Source organism: Labrus mixtus, chromosome 14, assembly GCF_963584025.1.
Source record: "Labrus mixtus chromosome 14, fLabMix1.1, whole genome shotgun sequence".
In the NCBI taxonomy this organism is placed as follows: Eukaryota; Metazoa; Chordata; class Actinopteri; order Labriformes; family Labridae; genus Labrus; species Labrus mixtus.
Window position 1 is genome coordinate 3,851,476 of NC_083625.1, and position 21,799 is coordinate 3,873,274.

Below are 21,799 nucleotides of genomic sequence, written 5' to 3' on the forward strand. Positions count from 1 at the left end.
TTGAAGTAAGAGGGTGTTTAGATCACCTCCTCTTCATCATCATCATATTCTTCAATAACACATTTTGATTGCTATTTGAAATGCTTTAAATACATTAAAAGTGAGTCATGGTTTAGTAATCTATTTTTAGCAACACTTGTATTTTATTTATGAATTTATTTGGATCCCAATGGCCACTTCTCTTACTGGGGTCCATACATTTGAAAATGAAACCAAAGTGGAAAACAATTATCTTATCAAACATTTAAAGTCAAAAGAAACAAAATAATAACAAGAACAATAAAAGCAAAAACAATAAAAACAATGTCAAAAATCAGGGTGTTTCAATCCTGAATAAATTAAGGTTGAATTAAGTTACGACTGTCATGGAGAAGCTGCTGATATCAGAAAGACAATCTCTACTTTGGACTGTAAAACACCAAAACCACTAAGCCATGTCTTCTTCTACCACAACTTAAACACGGCAGCGCGAGCAGAGGAGGGGCGGGATGTCCTGTTCATAAGTAATGAATGAAGCTTTCAAATATTGACCAGCGGCTCGTTGCTGTGCAGTGAGAGAGGAGAGGCCGTCCTAGAATAGGTGAGTCAGCCTGGATGGATAAAGAGACCGCCACACAAAAGGCCGGCACTGTCTGGTAGCATGGCTCGCTGTGTGCTCACGATGAATAAAGGATGAGCGGCTCCAGACTTGGCTTTGCCATCTGCCTGTCAAAGAACGAGCGAGACCACAGGGAGGAACTTTACACCACACCTGAACAACTACCTGGCTACACCACACCACCTCCACCTGTCAGGGTGTGCGTTACCTTTGTTTTTATGTTTAAGACGCTCTATTAGGCATGGTTCAAACTTTACCCTGCACATATTTAACCTGGCTCTCTTTCAGTTAGTTTGTGTTTATTCTAGTTCCTAGGTTAGTGTGTTCTGGAAATGCATCAACGTCGACTCCCAGTTGGAGAAAACGAGCACAAGGCGACCTCAACAGATTTACTGATCCATGTCAAACTTGCTCCAGAGCACTGGGTTCATTGCTTTGTCATTTTTTATTGGTATTTTGTGTCTTCAAATGATTTTTCTGTGTTTGCAATAGATTAGCTTCGGCTATGCTTCGGCTATGCTACTGCTACCTGTGACCCTTACACCTATGACATCTACCCAAAAAAAAAACTTAAGCTTGAAGGCAACTGTGAGGATGTATCACTCTTTGTTCGTTTTGGTGGCCCTTGTGGACAAAGTGGAACATGTTTTTCATTCATATTTACTGATATAGCACCAAGTATGACAACATATAGCATGATCAAGACTGTACTGTTTCTAATTTTATTCGAGAGATCCAACTATATCACCAATGAGAAGGAACCTCGGCCGGAACCAGAAACATTGGTGGACAGCCATCTGCCTCAACTGGCTGATGATCCCGTCCATTACATGACATGTTTAGTAAAACTTAAAAATCCTCTCCTTCTTCCTTTAACCGAGAAAGTCCTAGGTACAATGCTCTCACTCAGAACTGCTTCTGGGTGGAAACCTGATGACTTGTCCTTTGACAGCTTGTTGGATAACTCTACCTGCTCATGTGTTAGCCAGGTGAGCCCGGGTTGCACAAAGCTGATGAGTGAGGGAACAAGAGGAGGATCAGAGGGAGGGGTGAGAAATGAAGAGAGGGTGACTGCAGCTGGAGCTGAATAATGTAGGGTAATGTGATCTCTTATTGCAACTGACTGCCGCTGCAAACAAAAGGCCGGGTTTCAACTGCACCTGGCTCACTGACCTGCGATAGACTTCGAGAAAGAGAGTGGTTGTGTTACATGGTTTATAATCTCTAAAGGGACATAATTATCTATCTGCAGGTTGGAATCAGTCTGCAGCTCTTCAACGTCTTAATTCATGAGTGTGATAACATTTCAATAGAGAAAAGGAGGCTTTAGTTAAATCTCATTAATCAGAACAAAGAGTACCTTAATAAACCTTTTTAAACTTCTTAATAAACAGCTCACAGAGTGTTCACTGTGAACTCTGGTTTAACAGTTCAGTAGGTTTTCTAATTTGCTGGTCATATTTTCACTAAAAGTCATCGTGCTCCACAGTCTCTCCACTCCTTTGTTGCCGCTTCCTCCCTTTCCCTCACTAAACAACCGACCGTGTATTCATCTATTCAAATAGTTTTCTAAGCTTCGGAGCTTTAATGAACGTTGATATCTTTGTTTGGCCTCCATTTTTATTCCTCTTGACGCTCAAGCAAAACACATTTCAGCAGGAAACAACCTGCACCTTTCATTCCCGTTTCCTGTCCATTCTTAGTAGTTGTGTCCATTTATGCAAAACTTACAATTAAAAGGCATCAAACTTAACAACAAGGAATGATTTGTTCCTATTTGTTCAAAGAAGGTAATCCATATTAACTGGTTTATTGTGCTCTCTCTTTTCCTGCCATTTTCTTCCTTGAAGTCTGAACACTTGTTATTATGGGCCAAATATTCGACTGTAATGGATTGCAAAAGTTCACGAGAAGTTTGACTAAGTCTTACATTTCAAGGTACTGAGATTAAATTAAAAAGAAGTGTCAACCCTCTCTGATATTACCGAGGACTTTGAGGCTGTGGGTATGTTTGGAAAGTGAACTGGAGGACCAGGAACCTTTTATAAAACTGATGTTAAAAGTTAAACCAAACATGCTTATATGGTCAATCATATATAAGTTGTGTTGTGATGCAGTTCTTAAACTTAAGCAGTTGCACCTTGGAGATAACATCATAACCTGGACCAAACCAGTGGCACACATAGGGTTGGTGTTAATCATAATATGTCCAAGAATTACACTCACGTCTTGTAAAACAGCAGTTTTACCACCACACAGCCTTGTTTTTAATTAACTGCATGCTTTTGTGCAACACAGCAAACCAGTAAGGACCTCATTTTCTGTTACTGTACTTCAATATCAGTCTTGCTTACTATGAAGTGTTACAGTGCCAAAGGGGTCAGCTGGCCAAAAAGTCATTAGCAAAGAAAACCATGACAACTGAGGCTCTGTATTTCATAGTTTATTGGACACTTTCCAAATGTGTAACTTTCTGTCCAAATAAGGAATTACATTTTATGCCCCCAGTAGTGTTGGTGCGTCTAGTTTTTAGTAGTGATTAGAAACTAAAACTTAAGGGTCAGGCCTAACTTAAGTCTTACACATGACAGGTTGAACAAAGCTGTGATGCACCAACTTAAAGGTTAGACATTGGTATCTCTGATTCTGGCTCTGTTGACTTACATTGACCAATTGGCCAATGACAGTAGCTGATGTTCTATCTGATAAGAAAAATCTGAAGAAAATAGAGCAAAAAAAAAAGCAAATCAGGATCAATCATAAAGTTATATCACCAATTACAATTGGTGAAGTTTTAGTGTGTAAAGACTCTGGGTTGTCTAAACCAGCACAGCACCCCTGTAGGGGGTCTCTGGGGCAGCTAGGACTGTGCCTGACACTGACAGAGCAAACTGTGATCCTAGATCCTTGGGAGTGTTGTCGGTCTTTCAGAAAGCTTTGAAACAGAAAGCTATTTACTTTAAATTGAAGTTTGAAGTCACCACTGATTGACTAAAAAAAAAAAAAACCTTCAGTAAGCAGCATTGACGATTAGCTCGGGTCAGTTCAGCAAGGTTTAGAGTTTGGTGCATGTCGTGAATATCTTTGATTAACAAATGATAGTAAGTAAGTAAAAGCAGCCTCAGTGAATGTGTACTCATTGCTGCTGAGTTGATAATCCAGTTTTGTGAACATACATTGATGTGATGTTCACAAACAACGGCAGTGAGATTACAGATGTTTAGAGGACCAGGTTGAAGCATGTTTGCATTACTTAATATTATCACACAAGCCCACACATTATTCATTTAAAAAGGTAATGACTTTTCTCAACTTTTCATCAAATTTCATCTGTACAGGTCTAGTCCTGGTGGAACAGGTTGAATCATTAGTCCTGACTCCAAGTCGCTTAAAAATTTACTTTACAGACAATCCATGTCAGTGAGCACAGGTCTATAGTTTGTTCTGTCTAATGTAATGAGAGATAATGTAGGTTAAAGCACGGATTGATTTGAAAACAACGCACTGCATTACAGCCCACAGTGATAATGCATTACTGGCAGTACTCAAAGAACAAACAACTTATCACTCATCAAAGAGCGTTCAGCTGCGTTTTGGTTGATTTTTATTGGCTGCACTGAAATAAACCGAAACCCAAAGCTGCATTAAGGACAATATAATAAGGTGATAAAAATCACTACAGTTCACTTTGATAGATAACATAATGGACAGTTAAGACAGCTGAATTCATATAAATGGATAATACTGGTGCTAAATGTTTATTTTTCACTTAATCTATTGTTATTTTGGTCTAAAAAAAAAATCGGTAAAAAAAAAGGTCAGGCTTGTTTATGTGTCGCTGAGACGCTCAAACATGTGTCATACATGTTATTGTGTGATGTGAACCCCTTCCTCTCTAACCATCAGCCCTGCCACCACGTGGGGTAGAGAGACAGCCCCGCCCACTCATCAGACTTACAAGACTAAAAAAGGACTATGTTCTGTCTAAAATACTTCAAAGAAATAATAACCAAAATGACTTTGGGCTGCATATCAAAATGGTTTTCAGTCCTGCAAACTGCTTAACTCGGTCAGCAAGTGCAAAATCTGCCCGATGGAAAGTCTGGTTTCAAGTTCCTCATAAGATCCATGACATGTTTAGTAAACAGCCTGTAATCCAACAGGAAAGAAGACCGTGATCTGTGCTGCTAATCGTTTCTGCTGGACAGTGATACCAACCAGCAACAAATACAGCAAACAAGTGATCCATTATATCAGCGGATTTGAATACAGACAACAAGACCTTATCAACGCTGCTTGAATATACCCCCCTCCCCTCCTCACCCCCCCCACTCCCCTCCTCACCAGTGTGACGGGCAGCAGGATGGTGAGCAGAGCAATGTGATGCAACACCAGCAGGAACTCTCTGCGGATGAACGAGTGCACTGTCCTCAGGGAGTGCTGCTTGTAGTCCTCGTGCCCTTTGACTCGGAAGCGGTGGAAGTGACTGAGGTACATGGCGAAGATGTCGTACGTCATGTAGGGCACGCCATACCAGACGACGAAGGCAGTCGCCAGCCAGTGCCTGAGGAAGACAACAATGCAAATGACATGAATATTAGAATCAACCGACAATGGTGGCACAGAGGTGGGATCACTTCATCTGCCCATTTCACCTCCATTACACTCATATTATAGTCGAGACATCACAGGAAAACGCAAATATCCCACTTTGAACTGGCAGTCTGAATACAGCTACAGAGTGTGTTTGTAATGGAGTAGAGATCAGGATCCTTGTACTAAACTAATGAGGAGTTAACTTCAAAAGTTGTGTTATTATAATTGTAGTGAGTGGGAGAGAAAGCGAGGGTCAAAAGTGGTAGAAACCCAAATTTGTCTGAATGATTGGAACAGAGCATTGTGTTCTAACAACAAACAATGGCCGAGAGCCAGCTCAGACCGAAGATTCCTATTGAGAAACTCCTTGTAACATGTTAGCCTGCAACATTTTAGTGAAATCGTTTCTTTCGGCACCACCTTTGATTTGTACGAGAGGACGTGGAGCCGCATCATATTTTTAAAGCTTAATCCTAAAATATGTACTTTTTAAGGTTGCGATTCTAAAAGAGATGTTCTGACATCATTTTAACAACAACAAAACAATGGTACCTTGACTTGAGTATTGTTTGACACCTGTTTCCCTCTCCAATACCAGTGAAATGTAAACAAAAATATCAGCAAAAAAAATTATTGCTGCTATTTTACAAGCTTTTACAAGTTCATTTAGGCAGTATCAAAGGCAGATATAGATACTTGTTAATGATATCTTAACAAGGAGTATGTATTCCTTGTATTGATACAACTGAAACAACATATAAATATGTTGCATCTGGTTTGAGAAGCTGATTGGCTTTTGAGATGAGAGATGTGCCTTAAGATCTTAAACAAGACACTGGGGGCTTGACAAGCTGAGCTTTGCAGCACCATCAGCTGGCGTGAGTCAAGCAGAGACGGGCCACGATTATTCCCTCAAGGGTTACAAATATAAAATGTACAGAGATGATCTGAGAGATGATGATAACTCCAGTGAAGGAATAAATCCATACCATCAACAAAAAACATATTTAGGACACGAGTTGTTCCCATCCTGATGCTCAGTATAAGAATGAGCCTACAATACTTCAGAAAACTACTCTTATTTAGTCTTGTGCATATTAGTCTTTGCTTATTTTGTGTATTTAATGTTATATCTTTGTACATAGAGAGCACAGTTCACCAAAGTTAAATTCCTTGTGTGTGTAAGCATACCTGGCCAATAAAGCTGATTCTGAAACTGAAAAATGCAGTGTCAGCGAGAACACCAGTAAATGCACTGATCTGACACCGTTATTTATTAACTTCCACTTATCACTCCCCAAGGTTTCAGGTAAATTATTATGTGCCTTTAACAATTCTGTGTTTTTCCACAAGTTTTAAATACTGCTGGTTCTTGGGGGGTTCTTGGTATCGGCAAATAAATATGGAAGGAAAAAGCGATATATCAGTCGTTAGTTTAAATAACTTATGTAAGACAGAAAAGTAAGATCTAAAAAATGTAAAAAGATATTGTTGTGCACCTATTGTGTTGTGTTGGTTACTGAAAAAGTAGTAATATGACAGAATTCAGAGCCAGGAGACCCAGGAGTAGATGAAAGACTGAACGACCTTTATGTTCAGAGCAGAAATAAAAGAAGACAGATTCCCATTTAACCCTTATACGTCTCTTCTCTAACTTGAGCATGCAGAGACTTTAAGGCGGGCTTATGTAAGTACAGTATAACAAACAGCTTGGATGGCTGCAGCGCTCTAATGAGCAGCGATTACAGTGATGGTTAATTATGTGGACAGAATGGAGTAAAGCTGCAGGGCAGAGCTGAGCTACTGACCTCTGACCTCTCACTCAAGTCTTCGGCTCTTAAGGTCAGTGGAGGGGGGGATTAAGAGCAGCAAGGCACAACAAACAGCTCGGAGTAGGATGAAGGCTGCATGAGTCAACTCTGCAGTGTGTACATTTGCAATGGAAAATACAGGTGAAACACCCCAGGCGTCCCTATTTAAATAGACCATCCTCTACTCTTCCTCTGTTCTGTCCCTTTGAACTGTTTAGACTACTAAAGCAGGAATAATGTCCAAACTGTTCAGTTGGATTTTTAACAGTAGCTTTGCATTCATTGAATCTTAAATTAGAACCTAGTCATGTTTTCCAATTTGCAAGACAAACTTTGGAATATGCAAGCCAATGTATACCAATAATATTGTAACATCCAGCATAATCCTCAATTTACATGGCACAGTGGTAGGATTCATTGGCTAGCTAGCGAGCTAGTAAGCTAGCAGCAAGTTTTGCCGGTATATCTTCAGGTAACCCTTGAACCTGGCTACCATTCGCTCACTTTGAGGAAACTGATATCTGTGTCAGTTCGGAATAATGCATGAAGCAATGAATATCCAGTTGAGTGAATTAAACTGTTTTTGCAACTGGCATAAGATGAGCTTCGTTCCACTCTCAGTGACTGATACATGCCCATTTTTAATCATTAGAGTATAGTTTAGTATCAAGGTTATAAAACACTCTGAAAACTGGCACGATTGAGCACAATTTATTGAAAATGCCGAAGCTCGGGATCACAGCATCTTTGGGTAAACAACGTCAAATTGTTTTGCAGCACTAGCACTATCAGCCTTCAGTAAACCCTGCAGGTTAACGTCCACATGCCTGTGCTGATTCTGGATATATGAGAGTTTAACCTGACACAGCCTACATAAAACTTAACCTCCAAATTCCATCTAGTTTTAAATACTGTCAAACCACTCCGCACTACGAGATGCCATCCAATCACTGTACTGCTTTACATCTAGGTAGTAGAGCATTATGACAGTATGGCTGTAGCCGTTAGCCAGGGCTACAGCGCCAGCTGTCAGCAGATAGCCCAGTTAAAGCTTACACACAACATTTGACTGAATACGGGGGCCTGAATTAATAAAAATATTCATAATTGGTAATAAGTGTTTGGTGCAGACTACTGAAGGTGACAAAGTTGAATCGTTAAGTCGGCCAATCATATACATTCCTACTAAAGACGCAATCATGAAACTAAATCATCTTGCTAATATCTGGAAACATCGGAGACAAAAACACGAGTAGTCCGCCTACCAGATAAACAAACCTGCAGCTCAGACATATTATTTCAAACTAATTTAATTGGAGAGGAAGCCCAAAGTAATTTCTAGGGTGGAACTGATCAAGTACAAACTCCAATATTACTCTTGTATTAGAATGGGGGGGGGGGGGGGGGTGTAAAACTGTAACGTACTGGAGTCTGAAGCCAAAAGATGCAGCCGACTGTCTTATTTTTGCACTGCCCAATAATGTTAAGAGTTCCCGCAACCAGGGCTATGTAGGCTGAATGAAGTGACAGATTGTGATGGAGTATTAGAGTATTCATGGGCCTGACTCTGGAGCATGTGTCAGATAAGCTGCAGGCCTTGTGCACGTCACAGGACAGCAGAACTGAGCAGCGTGGTGGAGGAATTAAGCTCTGTGTGCGAAGGGGAGGGGCGGCGGAGATTAGCAGCCTCCAACTGGGCCTTCCTTGCTCTGGCCGCAGACTCGGTAGGGTTTAAGAGCTAGCATTAGCTTAACGTTACACTTTCCTAAACTGCACGGGGCGCTTGATGGTAAGCTAACACTAGCCTGCTATCATGTCTTTGATATGCAGGGCTTGGATGGCAGATGCTCAGGGTAAAAGGGCAGATTGGACGATCATCAAGGAGAATATGGAGGAAAAGTAGCCCACTGACTATGAATAGCTTTTAGAAATACAGTATATTGGGTTTTAATATAACAGGAATAGGCAATAAAGTCAAAATGGAAGGTGCCAGGTGAGGATCATTTGCACAAAACAGAACCATTACAAAACTATTAAAGCTCAAATAATGGCATCCTTTTCACGTTTTGAGTGTCAGACAACAACACACAAGCTTCTGACATTCACATTAACAACATAACAGTTCAGGTGAGAGCGTGTAATGCTTAAGAGGGACATCAGGGGTGACCCTTTAGTTAACACGGTTCAAGAAGGTGATCAATAATGTGAAATCTGACCTGTCGTTAATGACGCTTCCCCGGCATGATGACACAACGATGACTCCTGCCGTGGTTGCCATGATGGCATGGATGGAGGACACCAGTCTGAGAAAGAGACACACACATAAAAACATCATGTAAAATGGCCCAGCGTACATTCATGAACATTCATTAATCACAATATTTGAAACAGTTGCCATGATGAATCCCAGTTGACGGAGCTTCATGACTCCTGGAGCGCCAACAGAAGGAGGACAAAGTGGTTTTGAGTGTCTTGACAGCGGTGGGATGGATTGTGATCCAGTTTTGGCAATGACATCCATGTTCCCTTTCAGAATGAGTTATTGCAACTCTGATTATCCTAAACGCTTCCAGGCTAAGAGGCTTGTTCTGTGTTCACAGTCACACTACATTAAAAATGAGGATCATGGTAAACATTATGCATGCTGAACATGACATGTTAGCATTGTTTTTATGAGCATGTTAACATGCTGACATCAGCATGTAGATCAAAGAACAGCTGTCCTTTAGTAAAGAGAGTATGTCTGTTGACTATCATCTCTGGTTTTATCATATGGGTCGTACATACTCAAGCCTTTTAAGCAGCCAGGTTTTTACTGGGATGGGAGATTTTATTTCCTGCCCATTTGACATATAAAGCCAACACATTTGACATATAAAGCCAACACAGAGAAAAATTTTCAGGATGATGTAAAGAAGCAGACATCGAGTAAATACAGGATCAGAAAGCTGAACAAAGATAAGTGAAAATAAACAAAGAACAACATGTGCATCAGAGTTAGTGAAAACATAGATGTGTCTTAAATAGCAACAAGAAACAATAACTCTAAGTCAATGGGTTTTTTGAATGTTGAATATCCCTCCTGTTTTTTGATCTGACAAATGTTGGGTATATCTCAATCAGATAAGTAATGACTATGCAGTTTTCTTGAAATGTTTCTATTTTGAAAATCTCTGATTTTAAGAATACATTTGCGTTTTCACATTTAAAGCGTTGCAGAACAAGTTCAGACAATGTTTCACCCAAGCAAAGCAAAGTAAACATTTGTATTTCGCAGTTTACCAGTGTTTTAACCTGATTTCTTTGGCAACTTCACTGCATCAGCTCACCCGTAGTGACACATCATATGTCAAAAAACAACAATAACATGCCGAAAAGACAGAACGCACTTCAGTGTTCCCCACAGAATGATGCTGTACCTGGGTGGTGGAGTTTGCGGGGGTCGTAACCTTTTTACTTAGGTTATATTTTAATATTATGCAAGACAAGTGTATTTATATAGTACATTTTAGCAACAAGGAAAGTCAAAGTGCTTATTAGATTGTTATATTTTTAATTGTGCTTTGCTATTTTATTTGTGTAACAAATAGCTTCATCTGCTCATCTGACTTCCCTTCCATTCTCTTAGATCTACACACACACACCTTCACCTCACCTCACCTCTTACAAACGGCGGCTTAACCCTCCCTACCTCATTCTGTAGCGTTGTTATTTTTTGGGGTGTTTCTGCTCTTTTGACACATTCAACACATCAACTGAGACGCTCAAATAACATTTCTCCCATTCTGAAATGATTCACTCAATATGACATTTGGCCCGTTGCATCAAGTGTTCCGAGCTTATTTATGATTATATGTATCACGACAATAATCTCAAACTAGGAGTGCAGAACAGTATCGGCATCAAGCGGCTGCAGGAAAATATTTAAACGACGGCAGAAGGAGCTTCGGTGTTAACATGAGACGTCTCATCTCTATTGGTGCATTTATGGGAGGGACGTACGGTCAGCTGTCTATTCTCTCTCTCTTGTGGAGCATGAGGCAATTTTTATAGATTGATATGAATAGGCCGGAAATATACTTCGGCAGCCATAAATATACCTGGGTGGTAGTATCGTCTATGTGTGGGATAAGTACAAGTAACCATTTGTGTGGCTTTCCCTTTATGAAAAGTGCGGAAAGGTCTTAGAAAGTAAACCTAGAAAGTGTTGTCAACTATGTCTGTGTATTTATTTCCATCCCAAAGGGGCATTCAAACCTTCACCTCATTGGTCTATCTGTGTGATTGATGGTTTAACGAGCAGCGGAAACTCAGACAAATCCAGGTCAAGGTTTCAAGCAGTGTCCCCTCAGGTGAAACCACTACAGCAGTCTGACCTACAAGTTCATTGCACCATCATGGGATTAGCAGTGCTTGGCCCGCTCTTTCCTCGTCTATAAACAGACCTGTGACATAGGAGAGCTTGGTACATCTCTATTTTGAAGTGTCACCGCGTGAAGTGGAGTAAGACACACACAACATTCATAGGTGTTGTATTTTAGAAGCACGCTCACAAGTCCTGAACTTGTGACATCTGTTGAATAGTCTATTGTGCACTTAAACAATATTCTGACTACTAAAATAACTTGTGAGACTCTGCTTATCTTTGTTTTATTAAAGGAAACTGATATATAGTTAACACTGAGACAGATGCAGATTTCAGTTCACAAGAGATAATTTTGGGCCTTTTTTTAAAGCAGGACATTGGATTATATCACCAATTTGTACAAACGATGAATGGCCGCTTTTGCACAGACAAGCTTTCTCCTTGGCTGTCGTCCAACTTGGCAGCCCCGACAGTAAGCTGCTTTGAAATCAGAAAAAAAATAACATGTAATTCATTCCCCAATGCTCGCTGCAGCCATTAGGGACAGTCGCCCCTCGAAAACAGCACTGCATTTAAACGTTTATACTTCTTTCAGCACCTTTTGGGCTCCCTTTACATCTCCACCTACTCATCACCACCTACAGCCATAAAAAGAGAGAAACACGGGCTACCTTGAGAAATTGCGTCTGGTGCGACGATTACTCAGCCCTTATTCATTACAGATGAGAGGCCTGTGTGGGCTGGGGTGGAAACTAAATTTAAATATGCACATTTTCTTCTGCTTTTTTGGCAACATATAGGATCTGTAGCTGACTAGGAGCCTACTACACATATCAGAGTAGAGGATTGTTTCCCTGTTATTAGTAAGGGGGCAGTATCAATACTGTGACAGTATTACATTCAGGACTTGGATTTTTGCGACACCATGATCACCGGTTTAAATACACACGTCTGGTTGTAGTACACACACGAGGAAACACTGATTGTTAAACCTGTCGGGCACAGAGGCGGGGAAATAACAGAAACGTAACAGAGTGATTTGTGACTGAAGACGGCTCAGAATGAGTCCCCCTGTCTTCTGCTTGTTTCGCTTGGAGACTCGGAGCAGAGCCAGCGGTTTCACACGCTCACTGATAAAAAGGGCACCGCCTCCTCCTCGTGTCAGAGCGGGTGTCACAGTGAATCAAGGCACAGCAATCAGGTAAAACTAAATAATCCACTTTCCATGTTTCAGTAAATTACGGCAACACTAAGTGGGTGTGCTCGCTTGCTTGTCTGGGGCTGTAACATACAGCAGGCTTTGTGCTGGAATTACTTGACTCTGCAGCACTTTAACCCAGCGCAGAACGGATTTGCATCTCCATTACAACAGTTCTATGTGCTGGAAGGGTGTTTTAACTGATGTCTCGCTTGTCTAAAGATGAGTAATTGAAGCGAGCTGTGCCTGTGACTCGTGGTCAAAGAAGAGGCGGTAAATACTGCTGTAAACAGTGTTGATAAAACTCTCCGCTAATTGTAGTTCTGTTTAAGCTCTGTTTGTTTGTTGATAAACACGTTCTACTTCCGACTAATCCTTCACAATAAAATCCCCCCCTTATCATGCAGTGGGAATGCTTTTATTATGAAAGGGCCATATACACCTCTGCAGGAGAGAAACACACAGATTCAGTTACTAGCTACAATGCACAGAGAACTGCGCACACAGTGACAAATAAAAATAACTTTCTTTGGTCTCATACAGAACTGAACTGATTTTCATATCGCAGGCTTCTTTTAAGGGAAGTAGAGGAGTCGTTGTGTTTGAATATGCATTCAAATGCTTTTAACACTGTACTACGATATAATACCGTTACCGCAGAAAGCAAATAAAATACAGTGATATGATACGGGTCATATATCGCCCACCTCTATTGTTTGTCCAAATCCGAGATATTAATCATATTAGCACAAATCCCCCAATATGACTTTACTACTGGAGCTCCACTTTCATGAATAGAAAGGATTATGGATTATGCAAAATAGTCTAGAACTTCTAGGTCATTTTTATTTTTAAAAAAGGACCGTATTAATTCATGCTCTTCAAAATGTTTCATGAAGTAATTGGTACAATATATGTACAACAGTTACAAGTACAACCAATTGAAATGTGGAGCCACCATGTCCAGTTATTAAATCTAACTTCTTGCAAATACTAACAAAAGCGTTAGATGAAGCTGCTTGTTAAGGAAAAGGAACTCTTTAGTTATAAGTGATAGATTTATTGATGAAACCCCCTCAACAGCACTCCTTCAGTCATTCACCGTCCAGTTGAGGAAAATGGTTCTGATCAGCTTCGTGTCAGCAAAGATGGCCTGGAGGCTCTCTGTATTGGAGGAGGGCCATTCAACATGAGTTTGTCAGCTTTTTCCGATTTCCAGCTTGAACCAAGTCTGAGCTTGAGCCGGGTCAGGTCTTAGTTAGCGTTCACTTACTGGATCGTGAAATTCCCCCTCGTGCAAGAAAAGCTAAAGACTTTAACTGCGGTTCTAAATAAGTTTTACAAGGCTAATAAAGACCGCTTTCTCTTTTCTAACACCTTAAATGGTCCGTTTCAAATCGCAAAATTGTGAAACAAAGAGTGCATTTGTGCGGTTGCCTGCTTGAACCTGCTGCCACCTCACACCAATCTCCATGGGAATGTGGCCACGATAAAGGCATCGGCAAGGCAACGAAAGCCATGTGACCGGCAACTGCCAAAACGATAGAACTGAGCAGGAAAAGACTAACTGGACTCTCTTTTCCCTACTTTACTCCCGCACATACACACACACACACACACACACACACACACATTTCACCCCCCCACGCCTCGCTGCCTTCTAGGGCTGTATGGCCGCATACTCCATCACAAGACCCAGATTTTACACAGCCTGTTCATTGTTTGTCCGCCAATAACCCTTTCTCTCCGTGCTTGATGAAAGGTTGAGGTTGACGGGGTGAGGAGCGTGCAGAGTGGAAAAAGGGACGAATGCCTTGCTGCCTTGTTCGGCAATGTTGTCTTTTCTTTTCCTGCTGTGTCAGGCCAGAGAACAACCACGGCTTCCCTTTCACTACAACCAAGTCTTCCTTCTGACTGTTTCGTTATACACGGACCGCTTGCTCTTCTCGTGTCCTGTCACACACACACACACACAGTGTCTGACAAGTCAGGAGAGGTGGGGTTTTTCTGCTCCTCCAGTAAATGGCCTACGCAATCGGTAGATCCATTGGCGCTGCAGCAGAGCGAGGGAGAAAAAGTAGCAGCAGAAGCAAAAAAGGAAACGGGGTAAAGTGCATTTCATGGCATGAAGGAACTCACTCTCTCTCTCTCTCTCTCCCTTAACAACCGCTCAATCGCACAAATGGATGCAGCTACATCACTAACTGCACTGTTCTCTAACCGCTTTGGTGGTCATTAATAAACAGTTAATCAATTCGACAGTCAATGGAAAATTATAGTGATGCTTTTGCTGATCCATGTGTAAAAACCAACCAGTTAGAGCTACTGAACTGGTGCAGCTTTGTAAACTTTTCATCTATATCATTATACAATTAAATTAAAAACACATATTATTTGGACACTTAGACACTGGTCTTCCTTTTCACAGTATTTTCTCATTTATGGACATTTTTTGGAGTATGGAAATCCAGAGATAAACAAACTTTAAGTGGCAGCCAGAAAGACGGGTACACTTGGCCTGAAGTCAGCGATCACTGAAAGTAAACAACCATCATAATGAGGATATTTAAATCTATTAACTGTGATTCTGCTCTGGTGATTACAAGGCTCTGAATTTGTGTTTAACTAGGGGTGCGTTTAGTCGACTAAACACCCTCTCTAGTCTGCACCAGAATTACTCCTCAGTTAAACTAATTATTATTTTTATATGTTGCATGTATCAGGTTAAACTGGCATATCGACCAGATGAATGTGTAACCACATATAGCATGTGGACGTTAACCTGCAGGGAGGACCAAAGCTTGGTGGCGCTAGCACTGCTAACATTGTTTACCTACAGACAATTATAAATACATTGTGATCAATTAAGACCTTTTTCTGAGTGCTTTTTTAAAAAACATTGGACTAGTTGGTTGGTCTGAATATCATTTCCGTTGAAACAAAGAGACGAGTCACCTAGAAAACCTATTCTAAACCGCTATGCCTTTGTACTTATACATTGCATCTGCCACAGTGTAGTTTCACATTGCATTATGCCGTTGCGGAAGGATTCTGTCCCACCATTTCACCCTTACAACAGTGCTTTATTCATACATTGCAACTGGGGATTATTGGCAGGATTTCAAAATGTTCATTCAATCATAATTGACAGTTAACATCCTGTTTCCTCTGTTCTACAAGTAATGTAGTACTATCTAAGTGTTTGGCTGGTGGTCATTTAAGACGTAGTGTAAACCAAGCAGTAGAGAAAGTACATAGAGAAAGACAGAAAGGATTCTTATCCATCTTGAAGTCCTAACATTAAGACCACTGCTGCCATATGAACCCTTTAAAGGCGTACAATAACTGTGGCCCACGAGACTTTTAGGCTTAGAGTGTGTGCCGGGCGATGTTGAGCATTATAATCCCTTATGAAGTCAAGTGTTGTTCTTCAAAGTAGGGTAAAGTTGCCCCTGGTTCTAGAGGAAAGCCTTTCAGCTGATTTGAAACATTTGGGTGCATTGTTGGTGCTCAGCTACTGATCACTGTTGTGTTTCAGCGCTGCCCTGTTTTCACAGTTCACTATGATTTTTTGTGAGGTGTAAACAAATCAGGAGGAAAGCCTTTTCCCCCCTGCCTCCAAACAACTGCTTGTGAGTGGATTATCTTTTTCTGTGCAGACTGAGGATTATCCTCACCTCTTTTTTTTTTACCTTTCTTGTTTGATCATCTCAACATTGTATTTACAGCCCTTCCTTTGGGAAGTTAAAGAAGTGGCACAGTCCACCGTGTCACTGCATATCAGCCCAATTAGTTGGTGATAAACCCTAAACAGAAACCGAAGAAGCCTTTCTAAATAAGAATCCAGTTAGTGGAGCTCATTACAATGATTTGAGCTTGCATGTGAATGTGCATGTGAAGTGTTGAGAGCCAAAAAAAGATGAATCGCTTCAATGACCAGTAGCAGCTACATATCTGAATATACTTGAAGATTAACACAACAACAAAATCTTTAATTAAAGCAAGGTATGTCATGTAAGTGGTTTAATAAATAATTTAAAAAAAACACCTGTATGGAACTAAAATATCTCACATGTTAAGACATCCCTCCATCCTCACTCTGAATTCCTCAAATTATTGGCATTCCACCAATTTTACACATTTTATATACGAGACATGCACAACACAACTCGTGACAGATGAAAATGTTTCATCTTGAGCAAAAAACATATTCCACACACACACACACACACACACACACACACACACACACACACACACACACACACACACACACACACACACACACACACACACACACACACACACACACACACACACACACACACACACACACACACACACACACACACACACACACACACACACACACACACACACACACACACACACACACACACACACACACACACACACACACACACACACACACACACACACACACACACACACACACACACACACACACACACACACACACGATTTTATTGTGTTAGTCCGACAGAAAGTGGACTTTTAAAATGCATGAAAAAAAATGTAGTCTGACTGAGATCGCACTAAGTGAACTTTCTCAATGTTGGACCAAGACACCACAGATAATGCGGTTGGAGATCAACTCTTGCATGTACAGTATACACCTCAATCAGCCTCAAACACTAGGCGTTCTACGCTTGCTCCTCAGTTAGATAGATAGATAGATAGATAGATAGATAGATAGATACTTTATTGATCCCGAGGGAAATTCAAAGCATCCAGTAGCAGGTTACAAAACGTACATGAAACATTTGTTACAAATTAAAGCGCAAAACTGACGCCCCCCCCCCTCCATACATATATATTAACCCGAAAAAAGATTTAAAGAATACCCCTAGATGAATCAAACTTAAACTGTGCAATTAAAAATAGACTTATGCAAGAAATGTACATAACCCGTGCAGGGATAAAAAAGTTCCCGTGCTTTGACCAAGATGTTGAACAGCATAGATATGTAGAGAAAAGCTGAAAACAAGTACTTGAACGAGAACCATGCATTTCCGCGCAGAGATATTGAAGTACATGGATTCCAGGGAAACGGGGAATGGGTGACTATCGATTGTTTGGTTAATGACGTAGTGGGTCAACCGAAAAAAAGATCCAATATTATCTCGGAGAAAGGGGTATATCGCAGTCGGACATTCTTCTGTGTCAATAATTCTCGATTCTCCTTCAGTGCTTGTCTACTGGGTTAAGGAAAGTAGTCCAATTAAATGTCCTAATCAAGCTATAACCGCAGCTCTACTTGACTGTGCATGTAAACATACCGACTGGCCGGGCATCTTTTGCTAGCTAGCTTGAAGCTAACACACGGTTGCTACATTGGTTCTTCAGGTCAGGTCAGTCAAGTAAGTAAAAATATGTCAGAGATAGGACGGACGTGCAGCGGTGTTCTTCTCAGCGAACAAACGCTTAATGCAAACACTCCCTAGCACACAGCCAGCGCTTTTCTGCGCAGAAAAAATACTAGCTGGACACGGGGTCCTTAGAGTCTAAAAGATATGAGCACTTACGATGACTAAGGGTTTTTCAAAGAGATGCTATGTTACAAAGTGGGAATTTTACGATCAAATATGTCAGGGATTAAAAGGACAAGATGATATCATCTCTGACACTGCTGATTATATTTTGACCTGTTTGTTTTTTTATTTTGGATCATTCTGAAGTGTTATACAATATCAATTTAATTACATTAAAAATGCTGCATTATTTTACATGATTAAATTATTCAATTATGTTGTATAAAATGTTTGCTAACTCCTAAAAACAACTATATTTTCAAACATTTTAAATGCAACATTGCTATACTATAATCTTTAAACTACTGTCATCAAAGTGCAATGGAAAACTGATCACTATCGACCATTCAGAGATATGTGATATAGATAATATCTTTAAATTACCCAATAATTTATTTTAAAATGTAATGTTTGCATTGGGTAGCAGAGGCCAGATTCAATATTAAATAATGATTTTGTGAGACATAACCAAGAATCACCAAGAATGAAGATGCATGACATTTGCACAGGGGCTTTAAAATAGCACATATTTCTGATGAATGTGAACCAAATCGAAGACACTAGCATCATCAAAGCATGTGACTCATGCAGAACCGTAGATACAGCAAAATTTAAGGGCTGGTTTTAGTGGTCAGGAAGCAATGTGACATCCCCCGGAGGCTCGGACGCTTGTGAGAACAACATTTTCCTGTTAGATGAGCATTAGTAAATTAGTACGAGCTTTATTCAGGAGTCCGGTTCAGTGTTTTCCAGTGCATAGCTAACTCAGCAGTCAGTCCTGACCGGAGCTCAGTGGAGGATTAACAAGAGTGACAGCGTACAAATGAGCATTGAACTGAGCTGTGCACATCACAAGCGGGTGTCACACAGCGGGACACACATATACACAAACTATATCTATTATAACTGAAATGCTACCCATTACATGTAAAGCATCTGAAGAGGCTGCAGATATTATGATTTGAAACTTAATTCCCTATGTGGAGCCGTTACAAGGCCCCAGGGTGGATGTAAGGCAAAGTCCAAGACTACTTACTGGCCGTTAACCATCAAGAAAAAATGCATGCTAGGGGAACTTTTGAGCTCTCATAGACACATTTTTTTTCTTATATAACACAAACTACAACAAGAGATAACCATTTAATAGCTTATCTATCAAGACCTGCACTAGGAATTGAATTTTAAACTTTGATGTGAAATTAGTAAGAATCAAATGATGACACCTCGACAAAAAAAAAACTAGATGTCCTAGGCACCTAATATATGGTAAATAGGGATGTGAAGATTCATCGTAAAATCGTGATAAATCGATTCAAAAGCTGCCAAGATTCACATTGGTACTCTGCAAAATGAATCACAATAATATGGTGAGCGTCAGCAGCTGTAGAGTCTTTTAAATCGAAAGGTGTGGATGCATTTTGGCTTCCCCAAGTCAGAAAATGAAAGAGGTGAGAAGATGACAGACGACACAAAAAACTGTGTGCAAATAGTGCAAGAAGACAGAGAACTACACAAATAGCACGACCAACATGATGCAGCATTTAATCGACACCACAACGAGAAGCTCCAATCACCTCCGCTTGTTGAGAGAAGAAAAACCTTAAAAGGCCAAACACTAACACTAACACGCAGGTTAGCAGCCCCTGAAGGAATCTTTTTCAGTCATAATAATATCATGATTTCATGATAATATTGCACTCAAGTTCACTTCATTTGTCTGTCTACTCGCCGTTATATTGAATAGTCTCTGCTGATAACATGACTACACTCATGCACTTTAACTTATGTCAATACTGTCCATTTACAACTCTGTTTTGGCACATTTACATTTAATCTTTCATATTTAAGACTAGTAATGCTTATTTAAATCCTGGTTGTATATATTCCCATTCTTAGTTTTGATATTTTTAGTGCTTATTTACTTTGTATTTAATATTATATTGTGTTTAGATTTGATAATATTGTGTGTTTGGACAACCTGCTGCTGTAACGCCACAATTTCCCAGCTTGGGATCAATAAAGTAATTCTATTCTATTCTATAATGTGTCTCATTTCGTAAAATAAATCATGAGAGAACCATATCGTGAACCCAGTATCGTGAATTGTATCATGAGTTGAGTGAATCGTTACATCCCTACTTAAGAGGGCACTAGGTTTGTGAAACTAGTAAGAATCAAGACACTGACAGGCTACTTGTCTTGGCACCTCCAGTACAAAAAAATAGATGTCATAGGCACCCAATATATGGTAAATTCTTGTTATTTTAAGAAACAAAAATCGCAAGCAAACTCATTTGCTCTGCCAGAATTGGGAAAATAAACACCAGCATTAGCGAAATGCTGCCAATGCAGACAGTGCTCTCTCTCTCTCTCTCTCTCTCTCTCTCTCCCCATAGCATCTTTGGGTAAAGAAAATAGTGAATATCTTCAGTTTTTTGTCTTATTAAGCTTCAGTTCTTTATGATACTATCTAATATTAAAATAAGGGAGTTTAAATTGTTCTTAAAACACAATATCACACATATTGACAACCCTAATGTATGCACTTTACGCTTCGCTATTTCTCAGTTTTCTATGGTAACGCACTTCCATATCTCCCTACAGGGACCCATAGTTTCGCTACTGATATTATATTTTTAAATCATCATTACACGGATGTTTAGAGGATTCCTGTGCTCATTTTGTCACACTAAAACACCCTTTATACTAGTGCAATGTCGATTTAAGAGGATACTGGTATCCGTAGTGACACACTGGGGATAAACCAGCAGCACATCAAGCTAACTGAAAATGTTAGCTTTCAGCAACTTAGCAACAAGGTCAAATGCTACAGAACGGCGGAGTGATACGTGTTGTTTAGAGATGGTTTGTGGTGTAAAGTGATGAATGTAAAGCCGGTTTACCTTTCGCTGACCAGCACCACGTCGGCATCGCTCCAGTGTTTGAACACACACGGCAGGATCCTCCTGAAGGCGAAGAAGAGACCGGGGAAAACTACGGCGCCACAAGCTAAAACTTGCAACATCCTGCCTGTATTTTCCTGTAAACCTGCCCGGCGACCTGACGCTCTCCCTCCGCGAGTTTCTCCCGTTTATCAGCGGCGTTGAGGCATTTTTTGTGAGGCCGGTTGTCGGTGTTTTTTCACCGGGAACAGTCCACCATCCACATACACACACACACACACACTGCTGAGGCTCAGCAGCAGCACCACTGTGTCGAGCTGAAGACGATGAAAACTAACGGTAGTTTCCACGACGACCTTCACAATAAAAGTCTTGACCCGGCGCCGAAACAAACCACGCTTTTATTTTGAAGGATACACTTTACTCGCCTAGAAACACTGAACCACAAAAACAATATTTTTCTGTGCTGCTTTTAAGTGATTGGTTTATTTCTATATGAAAGTTTTCATTTAAATCTTGATTTAATTAACATTATTATTATTACTAACATTGTATTATGATTATTATTATTATTACTATTATTATTATTATTATTACTAACATTGTATTATTATTACTATTATTATTATTATTATTATTATTATTATCATTACTAACATTGTATTATTATTATTACTATTATTATTATTATTATTATTATCATTACTAACATTGTATTATTATTATTATTATTATTATTATTTAGCATCAATATATATACACATATATACTGTAC

The 21,799-nt window shown here is 40.0% G+C and overlaps 1 protein-coding gene across 1 annotated transcript in view; it reads right to left on the minus strand.

Moving 5' to 3' along the window:
• Window positions 1-21,371, minus strand: part of LOC132988806 (ceramide synthase-like) — a 32,429-nt gene extending 11,058 nt beyond the window's left edge. The window contains exons 1-3 of the mRNA XM_061056393.1: window positions 21,025-21,371; window positions 9,222-9,308; window positions 4,943-5,162 (exon numbers count right to left, since the gene is read on the minus strand). Coding sequence (XP_060912376.1) covers window positions 4,943-5,162; window positions 9,222-9,308; window positions 21,025-21,146 — 429 coding nt within the window. The 5' untranslated portion in view covers window positions 21,147-21,371. The remainder of the gene's footprint in view (window positions 1-4,942; window positions 5,163-9,221; window positions 9,309-21,024) is intronic.
• Window positions 21,372-21,799: the final 428 nt, after the last annotated feature.